Below are 19,260 nucleotides of genomic sequence, written 5' to 3' on the forward strand. Positions count from 1 at the left end.
TTTCGTATAGCTTTCGTTTCCTAGATATAGCGCCTTGTTTTTTCGAGGTCGTGACGTCGACCAGCCCCCCTACAATGTCGAAGGGAAACCAAACCGGTCTCGTTCGTTGGCGCTGCGTTTGTGCCGGTTTGTGCCGTTGAAAGTAACTTCCCAGCTTCTTTCTTTCCCGAGATATAGCGCCTCCTTTTTGGGGGGGTGTGACGTCGATCTTTCAGTTGTGATCTTTTGATCAGTTGACCCCAGACTTTGCAGCCTTTACGAATAAACAGTCTTACATTTAGGGAGGAGTTACTATGTTAGTTCATTGGGTTAGGTGTTTTCTTTTAATTTTTAACCATGTTCTCGAAAATGTTTTGCTTCCAAATTACCGCTGGTACGACACGAGAGCCCATATTCACATTTTTAGGCATTCGTTTCAAGATCGATATAATTTAACAATAAACAACAAAACTGAAAGCACGTGCATAATAATATAGTGATCATAGACTTTACATTTCTATTCATTTTTGAAGTACAAAGCAGAAGGTGTTTCCCCTACCTTAAATATACGATTAAAATTGTTCAAATACCACGTATTCATTACAGAAAGCGGCGGAGACAGTTATATTGCAAATAAAAAATGTATTTAATTCGAAGAGTACGGGACACTGTGAATCAATAAAGACGTTAAAAAAATAAGCCGATGTAGTTATTTTGCAAATAAGTAAAGCATTTTAAAAATAGATTCTCATTGACAGTAAACACGCCGATCCACCTGGCGCTGCTAGCTTGAACAGCTCTCAGAGCCGTGATTGGCTAAACCCCCGAACAGCTCGGGCCGCGATTGGGTGAAGAGTGAGAATCGATACTCTGATTGGATACAGCGCCACAGCGGAAGTTCCGAGAACATGTAGGTGATGGATGTTCTTCTTGGTCCAAATACTGTAGCCGCGGTTAACCGTGTGTGCTGTATGAGCACGCTGGATATACAGTAACACATCCATTGGTTTCCAATTACTGATCAATCAAAGAGAAGTCGCACTGAGGTCAAAACTGAAAAGCAGACAAAGAATGTCCATCCACAGCGCGTTCACGACTCCGATAGCATGTCACGATAGGAGTGCGCGAATCACGATCACATCGCGATACCTATTGCGACTGGCGCATCACTGTCCATATATCGCAATATGACATACCCCGACAAAACGCCCCCGCCCCCATGTCGCAACATGGAGCCCGCATATCGCGATATGGCCCACCCCATGTCGCTACACGGAGTCCACATATTGCGATATGACAAACACCCCCGCGCCCATGTCGCGACATGAAGCCCGTATATCATGATATGAAATACCCCGACAAAAATGCCCCGCCCCCATGTCGTGACATGGAGCCGGTATATCGCGATATGAAATACCCCGACAAAAATGCCCCGCCCCCATGTCGCGACATGGAACCCGTATATCGCGATATGAAATACCCCGACAAAATGCCCCCGCCCCCATGTCGCGACATGGAGCCCGCATATCGCGATATGAAATACCCCGAGAAAATGCCCCGCCCCCATGTCGCGACATGGAGCCCGCATATCGCGATATGAAATACCCGACAAAAATGCCCCGCCCCCATGTCGCGACATGAAGCCCGCATATCGCGATATGACATGCCCAGCCAAAACGCCCACCCCCCATGTCGCGACATGGAGTCCATATGTTGCGACACGTCCTATCTGGGTATGCCATGTCCTGATATGAGAACTTTGTTGCGACAGCGGTGCCAGGGTGGCATGGAAGCAAGGCGCCAGTCGTGATATATACTGCCGCGATATAAGTGCCTTATACATGGGGTTCCTATCATGACATGCTGCGGAGGTCTTGTCACGATGGTATCCCACAGTTACGCGTTTGGCAACAGCGTGTTGTAAAGGAAAAAGAAAAGGAAAACGTGCCTTAGAAAATTAATTCAGAGATCTTACAATCACGGTGATTTTACATACATTACAGCCACAAGTTCATGTCATAGATGGTTAACTTGTTGGCAGGCGTCATGTCTTAGTATTATTCACATCCAAGGAGGCTCATATGTTTATGGATATTGATTGTCTTTACAATGTCAAGGGTACGAGCTAAACTGTAACAGAGCGCTTGAACTCGGCAGACGGGGTCCCTGGAGGTCAAAGTCACCGTGCACGGTCACGCGATTACCGGAAAAACAAGGCGCTATATCTCGGGAACGAAAGCAGCACAAACTCTACTTTCAACGGCACAAACGTAGCACTAACGAATGAGGTGGGTTTCATCGTTTGTGCTGTCTGTAGGGGGGGGGCAACTTCACGGAGCTTTGGGAGCTGGGGGAGTCGGGTGGCCGGTGTACTGACACATCCCAGCCCGAGGAACAGGCCCTGTACCCGCCTTCGGCGACGCTGCGACGCGCCCGGACAGCTCGCTGAATCTGAGCTGGCGGGCGGCGAACAGCGGAAACAGAACGACAGACCCGAGACGGCTCTACTGTCGTCAGCATTGATGGATTTATTTTATCACACAAAACGACGGGAAAAGGTGGAAAAGGCGACCCGTCCCGTAGCTTCTGAGGCACGGGTCTCGCAGGTCCCACGCCAGCTCTAAACGGGGGCGGTGGTGTCACGACCCCCCAGCCAGCGGAGATCATCTCGCAGAAGAGCTGACCAGCACCCGCGGCGGGTTAATAATAATCACAAGCGCCGCCGCACCGTGTTAATCCACCGGCACACGCTCCACCGTTAAACCGTCCAGACCCGCTTCCCGCTGCCCGGTACTGAGTCCACTCCCTGAGAGCTCTGCCTGGCCATTCCTAAACCCGGTGTCACTCTGGATTCTGGACTTTTGCCTTTTGACTTCGGACCTCGCCTCTCGATTCGGATAGTTTGCCTCCGGTGTCTGTCTTGGATTTTGACCCTCCTTACTCCCACTGACCACGATCTCGCCTCTCGATGCGGATAGTTTGCCTCCGGTGTCTGTCTTGGATTTTGACCCTCCTTACTCCCACTGACCACGATCTCGCCTCTCGATGCGGATAGTTTGCCTCCGGTGTCTGTCTTGGATTTTGACCCTCCTTACTCCCACTGACCACGATCTCGCCTCTCGATGCGGATAGTTTGTTGCCGTGTCTACCGGCTACCCCTGCGGCTGCACAGGATCCCTATCCCCTCATCAGGGTGTCCTTACAGGTGGTCATTAACTTCAGCCTTGGTCAGCGTGAAGCCCCCGACCAGGAGAGGCGAATTGCCCCCCCCTCCCCCCCGTCACGGAGACACGGCCCATTCCACGCAAAACCGCGAGCCGACACAGCACCCCCCCGACACCCGGCGACCCCACGCCCACAGCTTCGCCCCGCGACGTGATCTTTTCGTCCGCGACTAAGCTCGAGGACTAATATAGGGTCTGAGCGCCGGGCTCGCAAAACTGAAAAAAAAACGCCCGAAACTTGATTTTCTTTTCGCAAATAAATACAGAGAATCGCAAAATGGAAATCTTCACATTCACATACATATATATATATATGTATACACACACACCTAAAACAGTAGATTTGAAACCACCTCGTTAAGTTTTTTTAAAAAAAGGCAACAGTCACACGATTAACAGCCTTTTTTTTCCCCTCTGTGCGTGATAATCGATATCGTAGGTTTATGAAATTCAGTCCCATGCGCGAATCGACGCGCTACCCGAAACGACGTACTAATGACACCCCTTGAGCTTGAGGCGCCGAAGGGGTTTCTCGGCCAAGCTTCAAGACGGCGACGAGTTTGTGGTGTCGGAAGATGTTATTTTCCTGATATAGTCCCGTGACCAATGACATAATAATAAGAATAATAATTGCTTACACTTATAGAGCGCTTTTCTGGACACTCCACTCAAAGCGCTTTACAGGTAATGGGGAATCCCACTACCACCACCAATGTGCAGCCCCACCTGGACATGCTTAACTGAATGGTTCTGCGTGCACTTTTTTCCATTTTCGATTTCGCCAATCGCTGTCAGGCCGGGTATAAATATGTGTTTTTCCTCCAGGTGCCCTGATGCCAACTTAGATCAACTCTAAATTATCTGGTCCCAGCGGCCTTGAAACGATCGGTTCCTGAAAGGGTTAAATACCCCCCCCCCCCACCCCGAGCGTTTTAAACCGTCCTATCGCTTTAACTCGCGTGTGAGGTAAACTACCTGCCACGGAAAGCGAGTTGAGAAAAACTTTTACAAAACAAAACAAAAAAAACACAGAGAGACAATTCGCGGCCCCGTTTGGTGAAGTGAAGTGTCAATATTGACGTTGATCGATAACTCGCCACCGGCACACGCAAGAGTGTGCTGTAGGTGTTCGCCATAGCTCCTATCAGCGGGAAAGGATAATAAACTTCACGCTATATAGCGCCTTTGAAAGGAGCGTCTCGAAGCGCTTTACGGTAGGTGTAAAAACAGCTGTTAGGACGGCAATTTACGGTCTAAGCGCAGACGGGCCACCAGCGGAAAGAGACGCAGCAGAAGATATACGGCCATTCGGAATGGAGCAGACACAGGCACTAATTAAATTAAAAACATCTCTGAGAAGAAAGGTTTGGAGTCTAGATTTAAATACACTCAGGGTATGGGAGTCTCCGATTTTCCTTGGGGATAGAATTCCAGAGTTTTGGCGTGACCGATATCACTTACCAATGAATGGACATATTGGCATAAGATGTGTACCTTCCAATGTATGTGACCGCTTACTGTATACAGTGTCGTTGTTGTGTTTGACACGCAAAATAACGTCAGTTCTGCTCTCGGGGTTGTGGGGGACTTTTAAACGGAGCTCAGTCCTTCAGCTCAGCAGAGCCTCCCGGAGTCTTTTCATTCATAAATTGTTGGGAGTCTCGCCCCGCCCCTAGACGGCCCCGAAAAAGCACAATTCGGAGCTCTGATTGGCAGGCGAGCGACCAATCAGGCGGCGCTACAAAAAAAAAAATCTCGCTCTTCTTAACCCAAAGCCTATAAATTAGAAAAGGCTGAGGTGTTTTTACGACATAAACACACAAAAGAGCGGAGACGACATTCCGGATCCAATACAGGTCTCGTTTCGGGACGGTTTTAGGAATAAACAGCGTCAGACAGAGGGTAACGTGGCCGCTGTGGGTGACAGATAAGAAACTGTTGACAGAAGCGATTATCTCCTTCAGAAAGGGAGCCCCAGCTAGCGCTATAAAAGGAGTCTGGGAGTCGGACCCGGGCGGAGTGGAGCTGGAATCGCGGCGTGGCGCAGAGCCGGTATTTCACCCGGGACTACCGGCGGACGAGAGGAGAGAGGAGAGAGGAGAGAGGGGGGAAAAATCACGAGAATTAAGTGTCGACAGGAGCAAAAAAAATAATCGCTGCCCTCCCCTCGCTTCGACCCCGGTGGCAGAAGACATACAAAAACGGGACGGCTCGGTCAACGCTAAAGTACGACGCCCTTGCGGAGGTCAGACCAGAGAGGTCCGTCGCCCGAGCTGCGGAAGGGAAGCTGAAGGAGACGCAGGAACACGGGCTTTTTCTGCCCCCCCCCCCCCTCGCCCCGCAGGAAGAAAACAACTTAAACAGACCGGGAACACCCGCCGCCGCGGTCTCCAGATCGGCCCGAGATGCACGGAAGGGCCCAGGTGCGGCCGGGATCCGAGCGCATGGACCTGCCGAGGAAACTGTGGGCTGCGAGGAAGCTGCTGCTGGTCGTCTTCATCCCGCTGTCTCTGCTCCCCCTGCCTCTCATCCACCCGAGCAGCGTAAGTCAGATCAAACCCGAGTCCGCCGACCCTCCCGAACTCCCTCCCTCCCTCCGGCGGCGCGCACCGCGGCAGCTGGGACCTACAGCCGCTGGGGGGAGGTAGAGAGAGACGGCGAGAGATCACGCGTGAGCGTGTTTCCTGCTCCCCTGTCCCTGCTCCTGAGGCAGATCAAGCGCAGAGCTCTTGATCTGACTTTTATTAATGCCCGACGAGGAAAACTCGAGTTCCCCCCCACCCCCCCAGTAAAAGTCGCGTCTGCGCTCCAGCCACTGAGGTGAAATCCGAGCGCAGTTGGAGGAGATCAAAACTGATTTCTAATCTAAGCAGCGATGGTGCTGGTCCTTGGGTGGCTTTTGTAGAGTGGGCACGGCGCGTTCACACCCGACGTCTTTTCAGTGGGTTAATCATCATCATCATCATCAGGGCCGAAACGCAGTTGTGGTTAATCGCATCTAGGTGTGATCTGAGGATCTGATCCTTCTCTCTTTTTTTTTTTTTTTTTTACACCCGTTTGAGAAATTAGCGAGCGACGCCGAAGCGCACCAGAGTTTCGCAAGGCGTGTGTCGGCTTCTGCAAGACATGAAATCTCTTGATTGCATGGGGGGGGGGAGTTTCAGGGCACTCATTCGACCGATGACCGCTAATCGTGCAGGGGTAACAGCACCCCGGTCCCGGAGTCTGGGTTTGACGCCGAGCACCTGCAGGAGAAGTTCTGAGTTTCGGAACTGCTCTCAATCCGGTGTGTTAACTGAAATGTAAGCAGCAGGGAATCGAAATACTCACCCTGGGCGTGTCCTACACAGTGTCACTCCCACCATGGGCGTGTCTGCTGATGCACCACGCCCACTGTGGGTGTGTTTTGTTCGATACCCCTCCCGTTGTGGGCGTGTCTGGGATAGAACAGCTCCCACCTGTCTCCGTTGGCCCTCGTGGTTGGTTCAACAGCTGATGAGGAAGAGCTGTCCGGTCAGATTTGAAGGGGTTAACAGACTAAAGAGAAGCTGTGTGAAGGTCTGTGCGCTGCTGTCAGCAGTCTGCTCAGCGTCTGGGACTCCTGACTCTCAGAGGACTGACAGAAGAAACAAGTTAAAGTCTAAACAATTAAGTCGCCAGCCGGCACTGGGACTGTAGAGCGGTTTCCCAGTGTTCCTGCAGGACCAGGGCTGGGAACTACTGCCAGTGAGCAGCGATCGTCGTCATTGCCCTATTATTAATTAACAATCAATTAAACTGAATTAATAGGATCGAATTGCCTTTTTGCTTTACTGGAAAGTGCCAAAGAAGTGATGATAAATAAGTTAATATTACAGTATAATAATAATAGAGGTGTCATTAATAAGTACTTATTAATCATTAATAATCACTTATTAATTTTAATTAAATAATATTATATTAATATTAATGATATACAATATAATAACAATATTAATAATATTTTTATTGATGCTTATGTATTAATCAGTTGTTAATAAAGATGATGATAATAATAGTGTTATCATCAACATCTTCCTGTGTCAGGGAGGATTCCTGTCTGGTTTCAAACTCCACGTTGTCTTCCTTCCTCTGGGCTTTCCGTTTTGATTCCCAGCACGGTTCCCGAGATATCCCTCTGGGAAGGGCCAGGGCTCTGAGCAGGGGGTTGACTGTAGTGTCTCTCCTCCGACGGCCCATTCCAGGGAAAGACACCTGGGAGGAGTCCTGCTCGATCTCGTGTTTCCCTGATGGGGCAGGACTGGGGCACACGTCAGTCGCTAAAGAGTCACATCTACCTTCTTTGGGGGCTTTCCTGTCCTGTATGATTATACTTTTATAATTCCCCCCCTGGCCTTTACCCCTCATGGCCTCCTAATAACCCCCCTCTCTGAACTGGCCTCATCCCTCTGCTCTCCTCCCCACTGAGAGCTGGTGTGTGTGAGAGGACTGGAGCATCATCCAGGTGGGGCTGCACACTGGTGGGGGTAGTGGGATTCCCCCTGACCTGGACAACCATATTTTATTTTGACCCAAACAGTACCTTTTACTGTTGCTTTTGCTTTTGCTGCTCCTGGTAAGTGGGGAGCGCACGCCGACAGGACATCCCGACGTATCAGTGGAAAAAGTTCTGGAAGTTTCTGGGGGGGGAGGAAAAAAAAGTCACGCTTAAGCAGGGCAAGAGCTAGAGTTCTCGGTGTGCTCTGGTGCGCTGAGCTGTTTTTTCTGGGGGGGGGGGGGGTGAAAGTCATCGGAATGCGTTGGAAGTACGATTTGCGACAAGCAGTCCAAAAGGACTTTCTGAACAGTAAACAGTAAGGCAATTGTTTCAGCCTGTGCTTGTTTTTAGGTGACGGAGGGAGAGATTAACGCGTGCCTCTGTAATTAGAGCTCTCCTTCTCTCTCTCTCTCTCAATTCAATTCAATTCAATTCAAGGTGCTTTATTAGCATGACCGATGGGTACAATCAGTGTTGCCGAAGCAAATGAAAGTAATGATATTTACATGAAACAAAACAAAAATAGAAGTAAAATAAATTCTACAGACATATTACAGACATTTACAACAAAGACATATTATAAAATATTGACATATTCTGTAGGCGGCTGGAGCATTATTGGGAGACAGACTCACTGTTCCTCAGGCTGTGACAGGAGATCACATACTGGGCTGCCAGTTCAACTGAGTTCCCTCCTCCCTCTCCCAGTAGGATTGGGACCCGTTGTGATTCTGGCAGGTGTGGGAACTCTGGGATTAGATTTCTGAATTTCGGGAAGAATGTTTCTCTAATCCCAGAGTATCTGTCCCAGTGCAGTAGGAAGGGCACCTCTGTCTCTATTTCTCCCCGCTGGCAGTGGGAGCACAGCCTGTCCTCTCTGGGCAGCCAGGTCTGCCTGTGTCGCCCAGTTTCTATGGCCAGGTTGTGGTCACTGAGCCTGTACTTCGTCAGGGTCTCTCTCTCTCTCTCTGCCTGCTTCAGAGCCTGGTTCAGTGGGCAGCAGGTTAGCACGACGGCCTCGGCTCTTTCATCTCAGCGACGGAGATCAAAAACCTCCCTCGCCGGCATGACGAGCCAGAAACGCGGACCGACGTTGCGCACGGAGTTGAAAAGCCCGTCGCAAAGACGTGCGACAATTTCACTTAAGGTCGTGAGCAATATTAGGGGGGGGGGGGGAAATGGGCAACTTGCAATTGAAATACCAGACAATACTCCGCTAATCCCAGTATTTAACCCCGTTCAACTCGAACCCCGTTCAGAGTGAGGGAACCCGGGGGCAGCTCCAAGACAGAGACAGGGTGGAGAAGGGAAACCGAAGGGGGACGTTTTTGCTCGATCTGTAGAGCTAATCTCCGTAAAGGTGGTGGTGCAGAAGAGCTGCTTGAGATCGACGTGTGACGATCCCTGCCGAACTTCGGTAAATGACTGGCCCTTTTCCTCCCCCCCCCTCCCTCCCTTCTCAAACCTACAAAGCCTTTTCGGCCTTGTTTTGTTTTTTTTTTTTGGGGACAAAGGTCCCCCGAATGTAACACTGAGAGGAATGTCTCCCAAACACGGTCAGCTCACAGCTTGACCTCGCTCGAATGCCTGGAAGCCGAGGTGAGAGGAGGGAAGGAGACTAGGGAATTGTGCCAGGTTTATGGAAAACTACTCCAGCCCCGGCAAAAAAGGTGAATTCACACTTTAAAAAGTCCCCCGCCTGCCTCGCAAGTATTGTTTTACAAACGCATGGAAGACATGGAAGCAACAGATAGGAGGCGGTCATTCGGTAGTTTATCACCCTGAACGAGTGGCTTTGTTAAAGATTCTTACAGAAGGCAGACTGCAACAGACACCCACAACCGTTGGTGTAAAGAGATGCCCCCCCCCCGCCGCTTCGGCTGACTTTTATCCACGCCTTTCGCGTCGCTGCGAAGTCTGCTTCTTGTCCTGGCTCAAGAGCCTGCGTTCTTTTTAAACCTCTCGGTGCACAACCTAACACTTGAGAGATTATTCCAGCTGGATGCGTCATAGCCTGGGCTAGCTCAGCTACCTGAGCTACTCAGTTACAAAAACTCAGTTTTTGTTAAAAACAAATCTGAACTGATTCATCGTGGCGCCTCACCCTTTTGGGGGGGGGGGGGGGGTCTGACCCCTTGTTTGGCTGCAATGCCGATGCTGTTGTATACCGGCCCCTCCTTTGTCTGCGACGTCTACAAGGTGAGGTGTGCGTGCGCACTTAAAGGTGTGGAGCAGCAGTGGAGCAGGTGGGGGCTGCACACTGGTGGTGGTAGTGGGGTTCCCCCTGACCTGGAAAGCGCTTTGAGTGGAGCTGTGTCCCCCTGCAGCTCCCAGCTGGCAGCCCCCCCCCCCCCCCACTGGAGCCCAGCAGGTGTGAGCCTGGCCAGTACCTGGAGGGGAGACTCCTGGGAGAGCTGAGGCTGCTGCTGGGAGAGGTGTGAGTGGGGCCAGCAGGGGGCGCTCACCCTGCGGTCTGTGTGGGTCCTCATGCCCCAGTATAGTGACGGGGACACTAGACTGTAAACAGGCGCCGTCCTTCAGACGAGACGTAAAACCGAAGTCCTGACTCTCTGTGGTCATTAAAAACCCCAGGGTGTTTCTCGACAAGAGTAGGGGTGTTACCCCAAATGTCCCCCCTGGCCTTTACCCCTCATGGCCTCCTAATAACCCCCCTCTCTGAACTGGCTCCATCCCTCTGCTCTCCTCCCCACTGAGAGCTGGTGTGTGTGAGAGGACTGGAGCATCATCCAGGTGGGGCTGCACACTGGTGGGGGTAGTGGGATTCCCCCTGACCTGGAAAGAGCTCCGAGTGGAGGCTCCAGACAGGCGCTATGTAAGTGTAAGCAATTATCATTATTATTAATAACGGGGAGGCTGTGAGTTAAAAGCCAAGGTGTGATTCTGCCGTCGATTCTACATCTGCATCGCTCCATCCAGCTGTATAAATGGGTACAGACACGACCTGCTTTGGATAAGAGGTTGGGGAAACCACTCAGGCGGTTCCTCGGTGTTTCAGCGTTTGATAAGTAAACTCCCGTGTTCCTTGCTGATCGCTGACCTGTATTTTCCCCACTTTTTCTCGTTTTTTTGTTTATCGCTCACCGATTCATCTCTTGTCCAGATGCACGAGTGACGCTATTATGATCACTGTTCACACGAATCGTAAAAATGCCCTAAAACCCCCCCCCAGCAAAATACGATACCTAAAACATTCTGTTTTCCGGCCATTGCTCCCCACAAAGAACTTTTTTTTCTGTTTGTAATTGATTTATTGTTTAAAACACATAATTAGCTTGGACTAGGGGCATGTAGCATTCCTATCCTGTATCCCATAAAATACTGGATCTTTATCAGGCCGGCACGCGGGCGCAGTGGTGAGCACTGGGGCCCCGGGTTCAAGTCCGGGGCCTGGGGTGCTGTCTGGGTGGAGTCTGCATGTTCTCCCCGCGTTTGTGTGGATTTCTCCCTACGGTCCACAGACCTGCTGGTCGGTTAATGGGTTTCTGGGAACAACCGGCCCTGCTGTGAGTGTGTGAGTGTGTGAGTGAGAGAGTGAGATGAGAGTGTGAGAGTTTGTGTCCTGTGACAGACTGGCGTCCTGTCCCGGATGTACCCTGCCTTGTGCCAACTGCCTGCTGGGATAGACTCCGGCTCCCCCGTGACCCTGAATTGCAGAAAGCCGGTAGAGAATGGATGGATGGCTCTGAATTCGTGACATGTGACACGTGTAAACAGTTCAGAAGGAGGCATCTCTCCTGTCCTTCAGAGATCACAGTGTTCGTCGCTGCTAAGCAGGACTCAAACACGTGCTGTCGTACTTCTCGTCCGATATTTCATCCGTTGTTCGGTAGTGACTCCGCTAGTTCGCTTTCCGCAGCGCCGAAGATTTCAGCCAGAAAAACAAGTTTGTTTGGGGTTTTTTTTTTTACTCGGAATCCGTCATTACAGCTAATCGAAGCACAGACGCAGCCGGTTTCGGAAAATTCCTGAGCCGGTCACCTGACGTCCCGATTAGGTTTCGACACGTCCCCCTGACCCAGCGAGGGCTCGCCTGGGTCTGGCGTCTCCAAGGTATTTGAAGATCAGGGTGGGGGGGAAAACTTCAGGAAGCTCAGCTGCGCACGGCTGTGGAAGGGTGCGGGGCTACAGCTTCTCTTTGACCACTTCTGCAGCTGTCGTGCGCTCACCGAACACAGAAGGAGAAATTCAGCGGAAAATAAAAAATAAACTTCGTGCAAAGACGGCGTTTTAAGGGCTGCCAGAGCCCTGGGCCAGAAAAGACGGGCGCTGAAATTCTCCGCGCCCGCTAATCTTGCTCGGGATTAAAAACGAGTCAGCGGACACCTGTGATGTCATTCACAGCTGGGGAGACCTCGTACCGCAACACACGCTGATCCATCCCCCCCCCACCCCCAAAAATAAATACCTTCTCTTCTCGCCTCACGCTTCCGTGACGCGCAATCAAGCTGGTGAATGAGTCAGGTGTGCTCCCGGCCTGAACGTGTTTGCAAGATGGCAGAACCTCCAGCCGGCTGAAGCACGTTCCTGATGAAGTACCTCTGATGGACTCCAGATCCTGAGATCTCACTTGTAGAAGCAGTATTCAGCTCTCTATCCACTAGGAATTTCATACTCCTATGTAGCGGGGTTTTTTCCCCATCCCCGTTTGCTAACATAATAATTGTTCTAATTTCTGTGCTCGGAAGAGCTCGATCACGCGTGCCATCAGAAATTTAAGACCGCTGAAGCGGAGTGGGGAGGGGGTATTTTTATCGTATGTCCTTGTTTACTGGTGCGTTAATGGCGCGACTGGAGCGCCGGCGTAATCTTCAAACGTGACGCCTACGAGAAGGTGTAATTAAACGGGACAGTCACCGACCGCACTGGCTCACCCTGGTCTGGGCTCCGTTAATCTGCGCTGCATCAGTGTTTTGCAGAAACCTTGCGGAAAATACTGACGCATAGACAGTTCTTCGACCAAAAACGGACGTCTGAGGAACTCTGAAATGATCGTGCTTTCGACGCTGGGGTGCGTCTTGATGGCGGTACGCTGTTGTTTCAGTGACGCGATGCTGAGCGAAAGCAGAATGAAACGGGTCTGAAACCGCAGTGGTTCCAGATGTTTCTCTTTTGCAAGCTCCTGTAAATATGCTTTCTGCGTCTGAGTGGTGGTGCTGAGGAAATTTATGCCGGAAGCCATATCCCCCTGCAGCTCCCAGCTGGCAGCCCCCCCACTGGAGCCCAGCAGGTGTGAGCCTGGCCAGTACCTGGAGGGGAGAGTCCTGGGAAAGCTGAGGCTGCTGCTGGGAGAGGTGTGAGTGGGGCCAGCAGGGGGCGCTCATCCTGCGGTCTGTGTGGGTCCTCATGCCCCAGTATAGGGACGGGGACACTAGACTGTAAACAGGCGCCGTCCTTCGGATGAGACGTAAAACCGAGGTCCTGACTCTCTGTGGTCATTAAAAATCCCAGGGTGTCTCTCGACAAGAGTAGGGGTGTTACCCCGGTGTCCTGGCCAAATTTCCCCCCTGGCCTTTACCCCTCATGGCCTCCTAATAACCCCCCTCTCTGAACTGGCTTCATCCCTCTGCTCTCCTCCCCACTGAGAGCTGGTGTGTGTGAGAGGACTGGAGCATCATCCAGGTGGGGCTGCACACTGGTGGGGGTAGTGGGATTCCCCCTGACCTGGGAAGAGCTCCGAGTGGAGGGTCCAGACAGGGGCTGTAGAAGTGTGAGCAATAATAATTATTATTGTTAAAGCTTATTGCGGCGGGCCTGCGATAGTGAGCATATCCATTTCGGCTGACCTGCCACTAGAGATGTCCAGTTGCGGGGTGCTCACTTGCCTATCGATTCTGGTGAACCTACTGCACGTACAAGTGAATTGATGAATTAGCCACGCTTTCATGCGGATCTCATTTAGCACAGCTTTATAAAGCTATGTAAGTATAAAAAGTATATATCCAGCAAGTATATAGAGGTATATACTGTATACAGCAGGTATAAAAAATGTATAAACTGTATACACCAGTTAATATAGGCATATATATACAGCAGGTAGATACCGTGTACAATAATTATATAGAGGTATATATACCGCAGGTATATAAAGGCATATACTGTGTACAGCAAGTTTTATCGACCTTAAAGTAGCTGAGTTTTCTAATAAAGAAGTGTCGGACTTTTTTTTACAACATTTGTCCCATTTGAGGTTTTTGTCAATGACCAGTCCTAAGTACTTGTAGTCATCAACAATTTCAAAAGGCTTATACAGTGCAGCAGGTATATAAAGGCATATACTGTCTACAGCAGGTACTTTTGTCTGGTGCCTGCATTCCAGCGTTCCAGCGCTTCTCCAGAAACTCCATCTGGTGGGCTCCTGATCCTGTAAAGACCCGATTGGGCAGACGGAGAACTTTAATCAGTTTGAAAATGCCACTACCAGTCAAGCGCACACGTCGGGTGGCCAAGAGCTCTCTTTTGTTAAATTCTCCAAACAATGTCATTTGTTTCTTTTTTTTTTTTTTTTAAATGAGGGGAGAGGTTAAATTTAGCCAAGTTGCATAACTCCCAAAGCCTGCTTAATGAAGTTTGGAATAGCTTGCCTTCTCTCACAACAGGGGTAGGACGTTGAATGCCAAGAGTTCGGAGACTGGGGTTAAGATGCGTTTTATAAGCTCTGTAAAAATTCCCAATTAGAAACTGCAGTATGTGTCATGTCATACCTGGGGAACATTCAAACAGTTAAATCAGTCTTACAGATGCACGTTTGACTACGTTTGAATGAGTAAATCCTGATTTTATGACAGGTGGCACACTGTTTAGCTTTGCTGGGGCTCTGGGTTCAGTTCCTGACCCGGGGTGCTGTCTGTGTGGGGTCTGCATGTTCTTCTCGTGTTCACATGGGTTTCCTTCAAGTGCTCCGGTTTCCTCCCTCAGTCCAAAGACACGCTGGTGGGTGTATTGGCTTCTGGGAAGACTGGCTCTGGTGTTGAGTGTGTGAGGCTCTTCTGTAGCATTTTTTTATAGAGCTGGCTCTGCTCTTTACAGCACGGAGCTCCACTGTCATGCAGGGCCGGACTGTGGTGTCCGTAGGCCCCCGGGCATTTGCACTCCCAAATGTGCAGAAAGAGGGGGGAAACGCCAGTTGAACGGCGTCGACGGACGTGACGCACTTCGAACTGTTCTCGTGCCAAACCGCGCGACTGACGGAACGAGTCGAGCGCCCGTCACTTCGACACTTCCAGTCTCTAGGACAGCCGCTGGACAGCGTCTGATCACTGGTCTGGAGCACCTGGAGTCCACCGCAAGCCTGTTGTTCCAGCTCGTTTCTCGTCAGTCGCTCGTGTTTCCCTCCTGCGTGGGCCCTAAGAATTTCGTTGGCCCTGGGCACTGTGCCTGCAGTGCCTCATGGGAAATCCAGCCCTGGTGTTATGGTTTAACCTGGTGAGTTTTCACATTTCTCAGGCTCTGTTATGGAAGGCTTATTTCAGTCCCCAGATGGAAGCTTAAAATGATCTCGGGGTGTAAAATGAAGATTTTTCTAGCCAGATTAAAAAGCATACTAACTGCAAAAACACAAATACATATTTTAATCTGATACAGGGGGGAGACAAAGTTCTGACGCTCTGTCTTTGAGGAAACGGCAGTGTTTTCTTTTGAATTCCGTTTCTAGAAATGCACGAGTAAACCCAAACTAGTAGATAACTAATGAACGAAGATAAGGGACAGACTGACTTGCCCGGGAAGCCAGATGAATCTTATCCTTGCAGTCAGATAGTCTACAATAGGAACAGAGGAAAGCTACACTGTTAACATCATAGTAGGCTTAGGATTTGTAAATCGGTTTCAGAACTTTTCTTGGTTGTGGAATGAGCTTATACCCATACCAGACGTTCTTTAAAATAAACATGGAAAAAAATCCAATTTTACTAATTGCTAAAATCTTTGGCTCTGTCCTTTCATTACTGGTAGGATCTGATCCTGTGACAGGAGTTTATTCAGCGGTCGGTCAAAGTTATTAAGCCTTCATGTGTCCTCACTCTTTGATCTCCGGAGTTTTCTTTTTCAGAACAATCACTTGGATTAAAAGCCGGTCCACTCTTTGACGTGCATGTCGCCGTGTTCTGAACTTGTACAGCGCCAAACTCCTGTCCTCCTGGAGCGCGGTCACACAGCACTTAATTGGTCAAGTTCCAGCACTCCTGTGCTGTTTTTTTTTACGGTGCTAACCGAAGTACGCCGCAGGAGAAGGAAAATAAATCAAGGAATCAGATATTTTCAGAAGTCCTGAGAGATAAAACTCAGTGAATGTGGTTAATCAGAGCGCAGGCCCTCACAGGAGGGCTAGGTCTGTAGGGTGCTGTCTTCAAAGCTCGGTGATAAAGTAAAACTGCCACAAGCATGCAATGAGTGTTTGTGAACAGAGAAATTGGCACTAATGAGAGGAGAAAATAGCCCATGTTTGGAAGCTTGTAGATCAAAGGTACAAAGATTCACCAGTCGCAACAAAATGTTCTTTAAAACTGAAAACCAAAGACGTTCCATACATAAATATCGGCACCAATATATTTTATTAGATCTGCCGAACACTTTGAACACATTCTGAGAGGTTAGAGAGATCTCCATTGTACGTGGAGACAAGATGCAGGGTCTTCTTGAAACTGCGTCCCCCAGAATGCCATGGGGATTGACCTGCCATTTCTGGTCACCTGACAAAATGGCGGAAGACAATTGGCTGGGTGATGGTTGGAAAAACCAGGAAGCTGAAGGTTCCAGCTGGCCCTCCACTGTCTCTCCTGCTCAACAGCAGGCGGTGCGGATAGCTGGTTTGGTCCCTGTCAAGTTCTCGGCGGAGGACATCCGACTTTTGGGGAGGAAAAGTGAAGCTGCTGAAAGGTTTCAGCTTCAACAAGTGAATATTCACTGAACTCGGGGGTGACCGCATCCGTGTGCTGCCTCCTCTGTACCTTGTAACGTCGGGTGTTTTTAACTGGGACCCTGCTCTCTCCCTGACAGGAGGCCTCCTGTGCCTACGTGCTGATTGTGACGGCGGTCTACTGGGTGTCGGAGGCTGTCCCTCTGGGTGCTGCTGCGCTCGTGCCAGCCTTCCTCTACCCCCTGTTTGGGGTCCTGAAGTCCAGCGAGGTAATCCTCCCTCCTTCCTATGTGACTGAGACCCCAGGGCTGCGGGTCAGCAGAGATCAGCCAGGCACAGCGCCATCTACACTGTCAAATGAGAACAGGTACCACCCGTTTGTAGCCAGCTGACTGGACGATCTCATCCGGCTGTGTCTTGAGAGAAGCCAGGGCATCGGGATCCGGCAACATGGCTGGGCAGCTTGTCCCATGCCCCCACCACCCTTTGTGTAAAGAAGAGCCTCCCGTCCTGACTGGAGGAGCTCATCAAGTTGTGTCTTGAAGAAAGCCAGGTTATTGGCAGGGTTTTGTCCCGTTAAAATATTAAAGATTATCTCCCTTCTTGGCAGCATTGGTGGTGCTGTCAGCAATGCTGTCTTGTAACGCTGGGGCCCTGGGTTCAATTCCAGCCTTGGGGGGTGCTGTCTGTGTGGAGTTTGCATATTCTCCCCATTTTTGTGTGGGGTTCCTCCCACTATCCAAAGACATGCTGGTAGGTGGCTTCTGAGAAACTTGTTCCCGGTGTGTCTCTGTGTCCTATGATGGACTGGTGCCCCATCCAGGATGTATCAAGCCTTGTGCCCGTTCCTTGCCAGGATAGGCTCTGACTGTCCTGCAACCCTGGCTTGGAAGAAGTGGTCAGAAAATGGATTGGCGGATGGTTCTCAAGGCAAACAAAAGCACTGCCTGCAGTCTAGCGAGGAACCTGTCGTTCTCATGAAGTAAGCAGTGACCAACCCGCGTCACCAAAGTCTGCTCTGCCCGAATCTGCCTGGAGAATACCTTGAGCCTGATCTTCCATGACAATAATTGGCCCTCCCGCCCAGCAGCAGATGAACCCATGCTCTCTGCATCAAGGACACCCTACATAAACCCTCCCTTTCCCACTGGTCCAGTGTGTACGTCTATGTACTTCTGTGGTCGGAGAGAAGCTCAATGACAGAGCTCTGGTCCAGTGTGTACGTCTATGTACTTCTGTGGTCGGAGAGAAGCTCAATGACAGAGCACTGGTCCAGTGTGTACGTCTATGTACTTCTGTGGTCTGAGAGAAGCTCAATGACAGAGCTCTGGTCCAGTGTGTACGTCTATGTACTTCTGTGGTCGGAGAGAAGCTCAATGACAGAGCACTGGTCCAGTGTGTACGTCTATGTACTTCTGTGGTCGGAGAGAAGCTCAATGACAGAGCACTGGTCCAGTGTGTACGTCTATGTACTTCTGTGGTCGGAGAGAAGCTCAATGACAGAGCACTGGTCCAGTGTGTACGTCTATGTACTTCTGTGGTCGGAGAGAAGCTCAATGACAGAGCACTGGTCCAGTGTGTACGTCTATGTACTTCTGTGGTCGGAGAGAAGCTCAATGACAGAGCACTGGTCCAGTGTGTACGTCTATGTACTTCTGCGGTCAGGCAGAAGCTCAATGACAGAGCACTGGTCCAGTGTGTACGTCTATGTACTTCTGCAGTCAGGAAGAAGCTCAATGACAGAGCACTGAACCAGTGGCAAAGCCGCAATTATATGGTTTGGCCTTGATGGAGAGAGCAAATGCTCTGCTGCCGGTCAGGAGGACAGATCAGGTTCAAGGAGCTCTTCAGGCAGATTCAGGCGGATTCAGACTAGATGAGCACCTCCTAAACCGCAATGAAAGTCAAATGTACCACAGTAACATGTAAAACCTTCAACTTCCATCACGGAAGAGAGGAGATTTCCAGGTCTGCGCTGCACCAGGCTCTGTGATTCAGAACGAGACCTCAAGACCTCCGGTGAGGTGAACCGGCCCTGTGACTCTGTAGACAAGCAGGCTTGTGAATCCAGCTCTTTTAATCCAGCAGAAATATCGCTCTCCACTTCCAGACGGTTTGGCTCACAAATACTACTTACTTGTTAACTCTGCACACAGATCAGGTTGGAACATTCCTGCAGTGAAACGTCTGCTGCACAACCTGTACTTATCCACTCGTCCATCACAGTACCACAGTCAGTACAGGGACTAGTGAGCAGGAAGGGCCGCCTCACATCACAATTCACACAAACTGTAGCTCTTGCCCCATGGAGAGACCGTGGTACTGAAGAACCAGTCCTTCGCAGGACACACACACACACAGACACACACACACACACACACACACACATTTCCCCAGAAGCTAACTAACCCACCTGCATGTCTCTGGCCTGTGAGATGAAACCCACACAAGTACGGGAGAACGTGCAAACTCCCCACAGACAGCACCCCAGGTCCGGAATTGAACCCGGGCCCCCAGCGCTGCAAGGCAGCAACGCTGAGCCCTGCGACACTGTGCCGCCCGACTGGATATCCGTTTCTGTCAATTCAGCGGAATCTTTACAGCAGCACGAGTCAGCGAGTCCAGCCAGTTCGCTTGCTCTGATCGCCGAGTCTTCAAAACAGCTG

At 50.5% G+C, this 19,260-nt stretch overlaps 1 protein-coding gene across 1 annotated transcript in view; it reads left to right on the forward strand.

The window, feature by feature from the left end:
• Nucleotides 1-5,608: 5,608 nt before the first annotated feature.
• The window catches only part of slc13a4 (solute carrier family 13 member 4), a 40,851-nt gene continuing 27,199 nt past the window's right edge, over nucleotides 5,609-19,260 (forward strand). The window contains exons 1-2 of the mRNA XM_088923587.1: nucleotides 5,609-5,746; nucleotides 16,735-16,863. Coding sequence (XP_088779713.1) covers nucleotides 5,609-5,746; nucleotides 16,735-16,863 — 267 coding nt within the window. The remainder of the gene's footprint in view (nucleotides 5,747-16,734; nucleotides 16,864-19,260) is intronic.

This window comes from Atractosteus spatula, chromosome 8 (genome assembly GCF_055471065.1).
Source record: "Atractosteus spatula isolate fAtrSpa1 chromosome 8, fAtrSpa1.hap1, whole genome shotgun sequence".
Lineage (NCBI taxonomy): Eukaryota > Metazoa > Chordata > Actinopteri > Semionotiformes > Lepisosteidae > Atractosteus > Atractosteus spatula.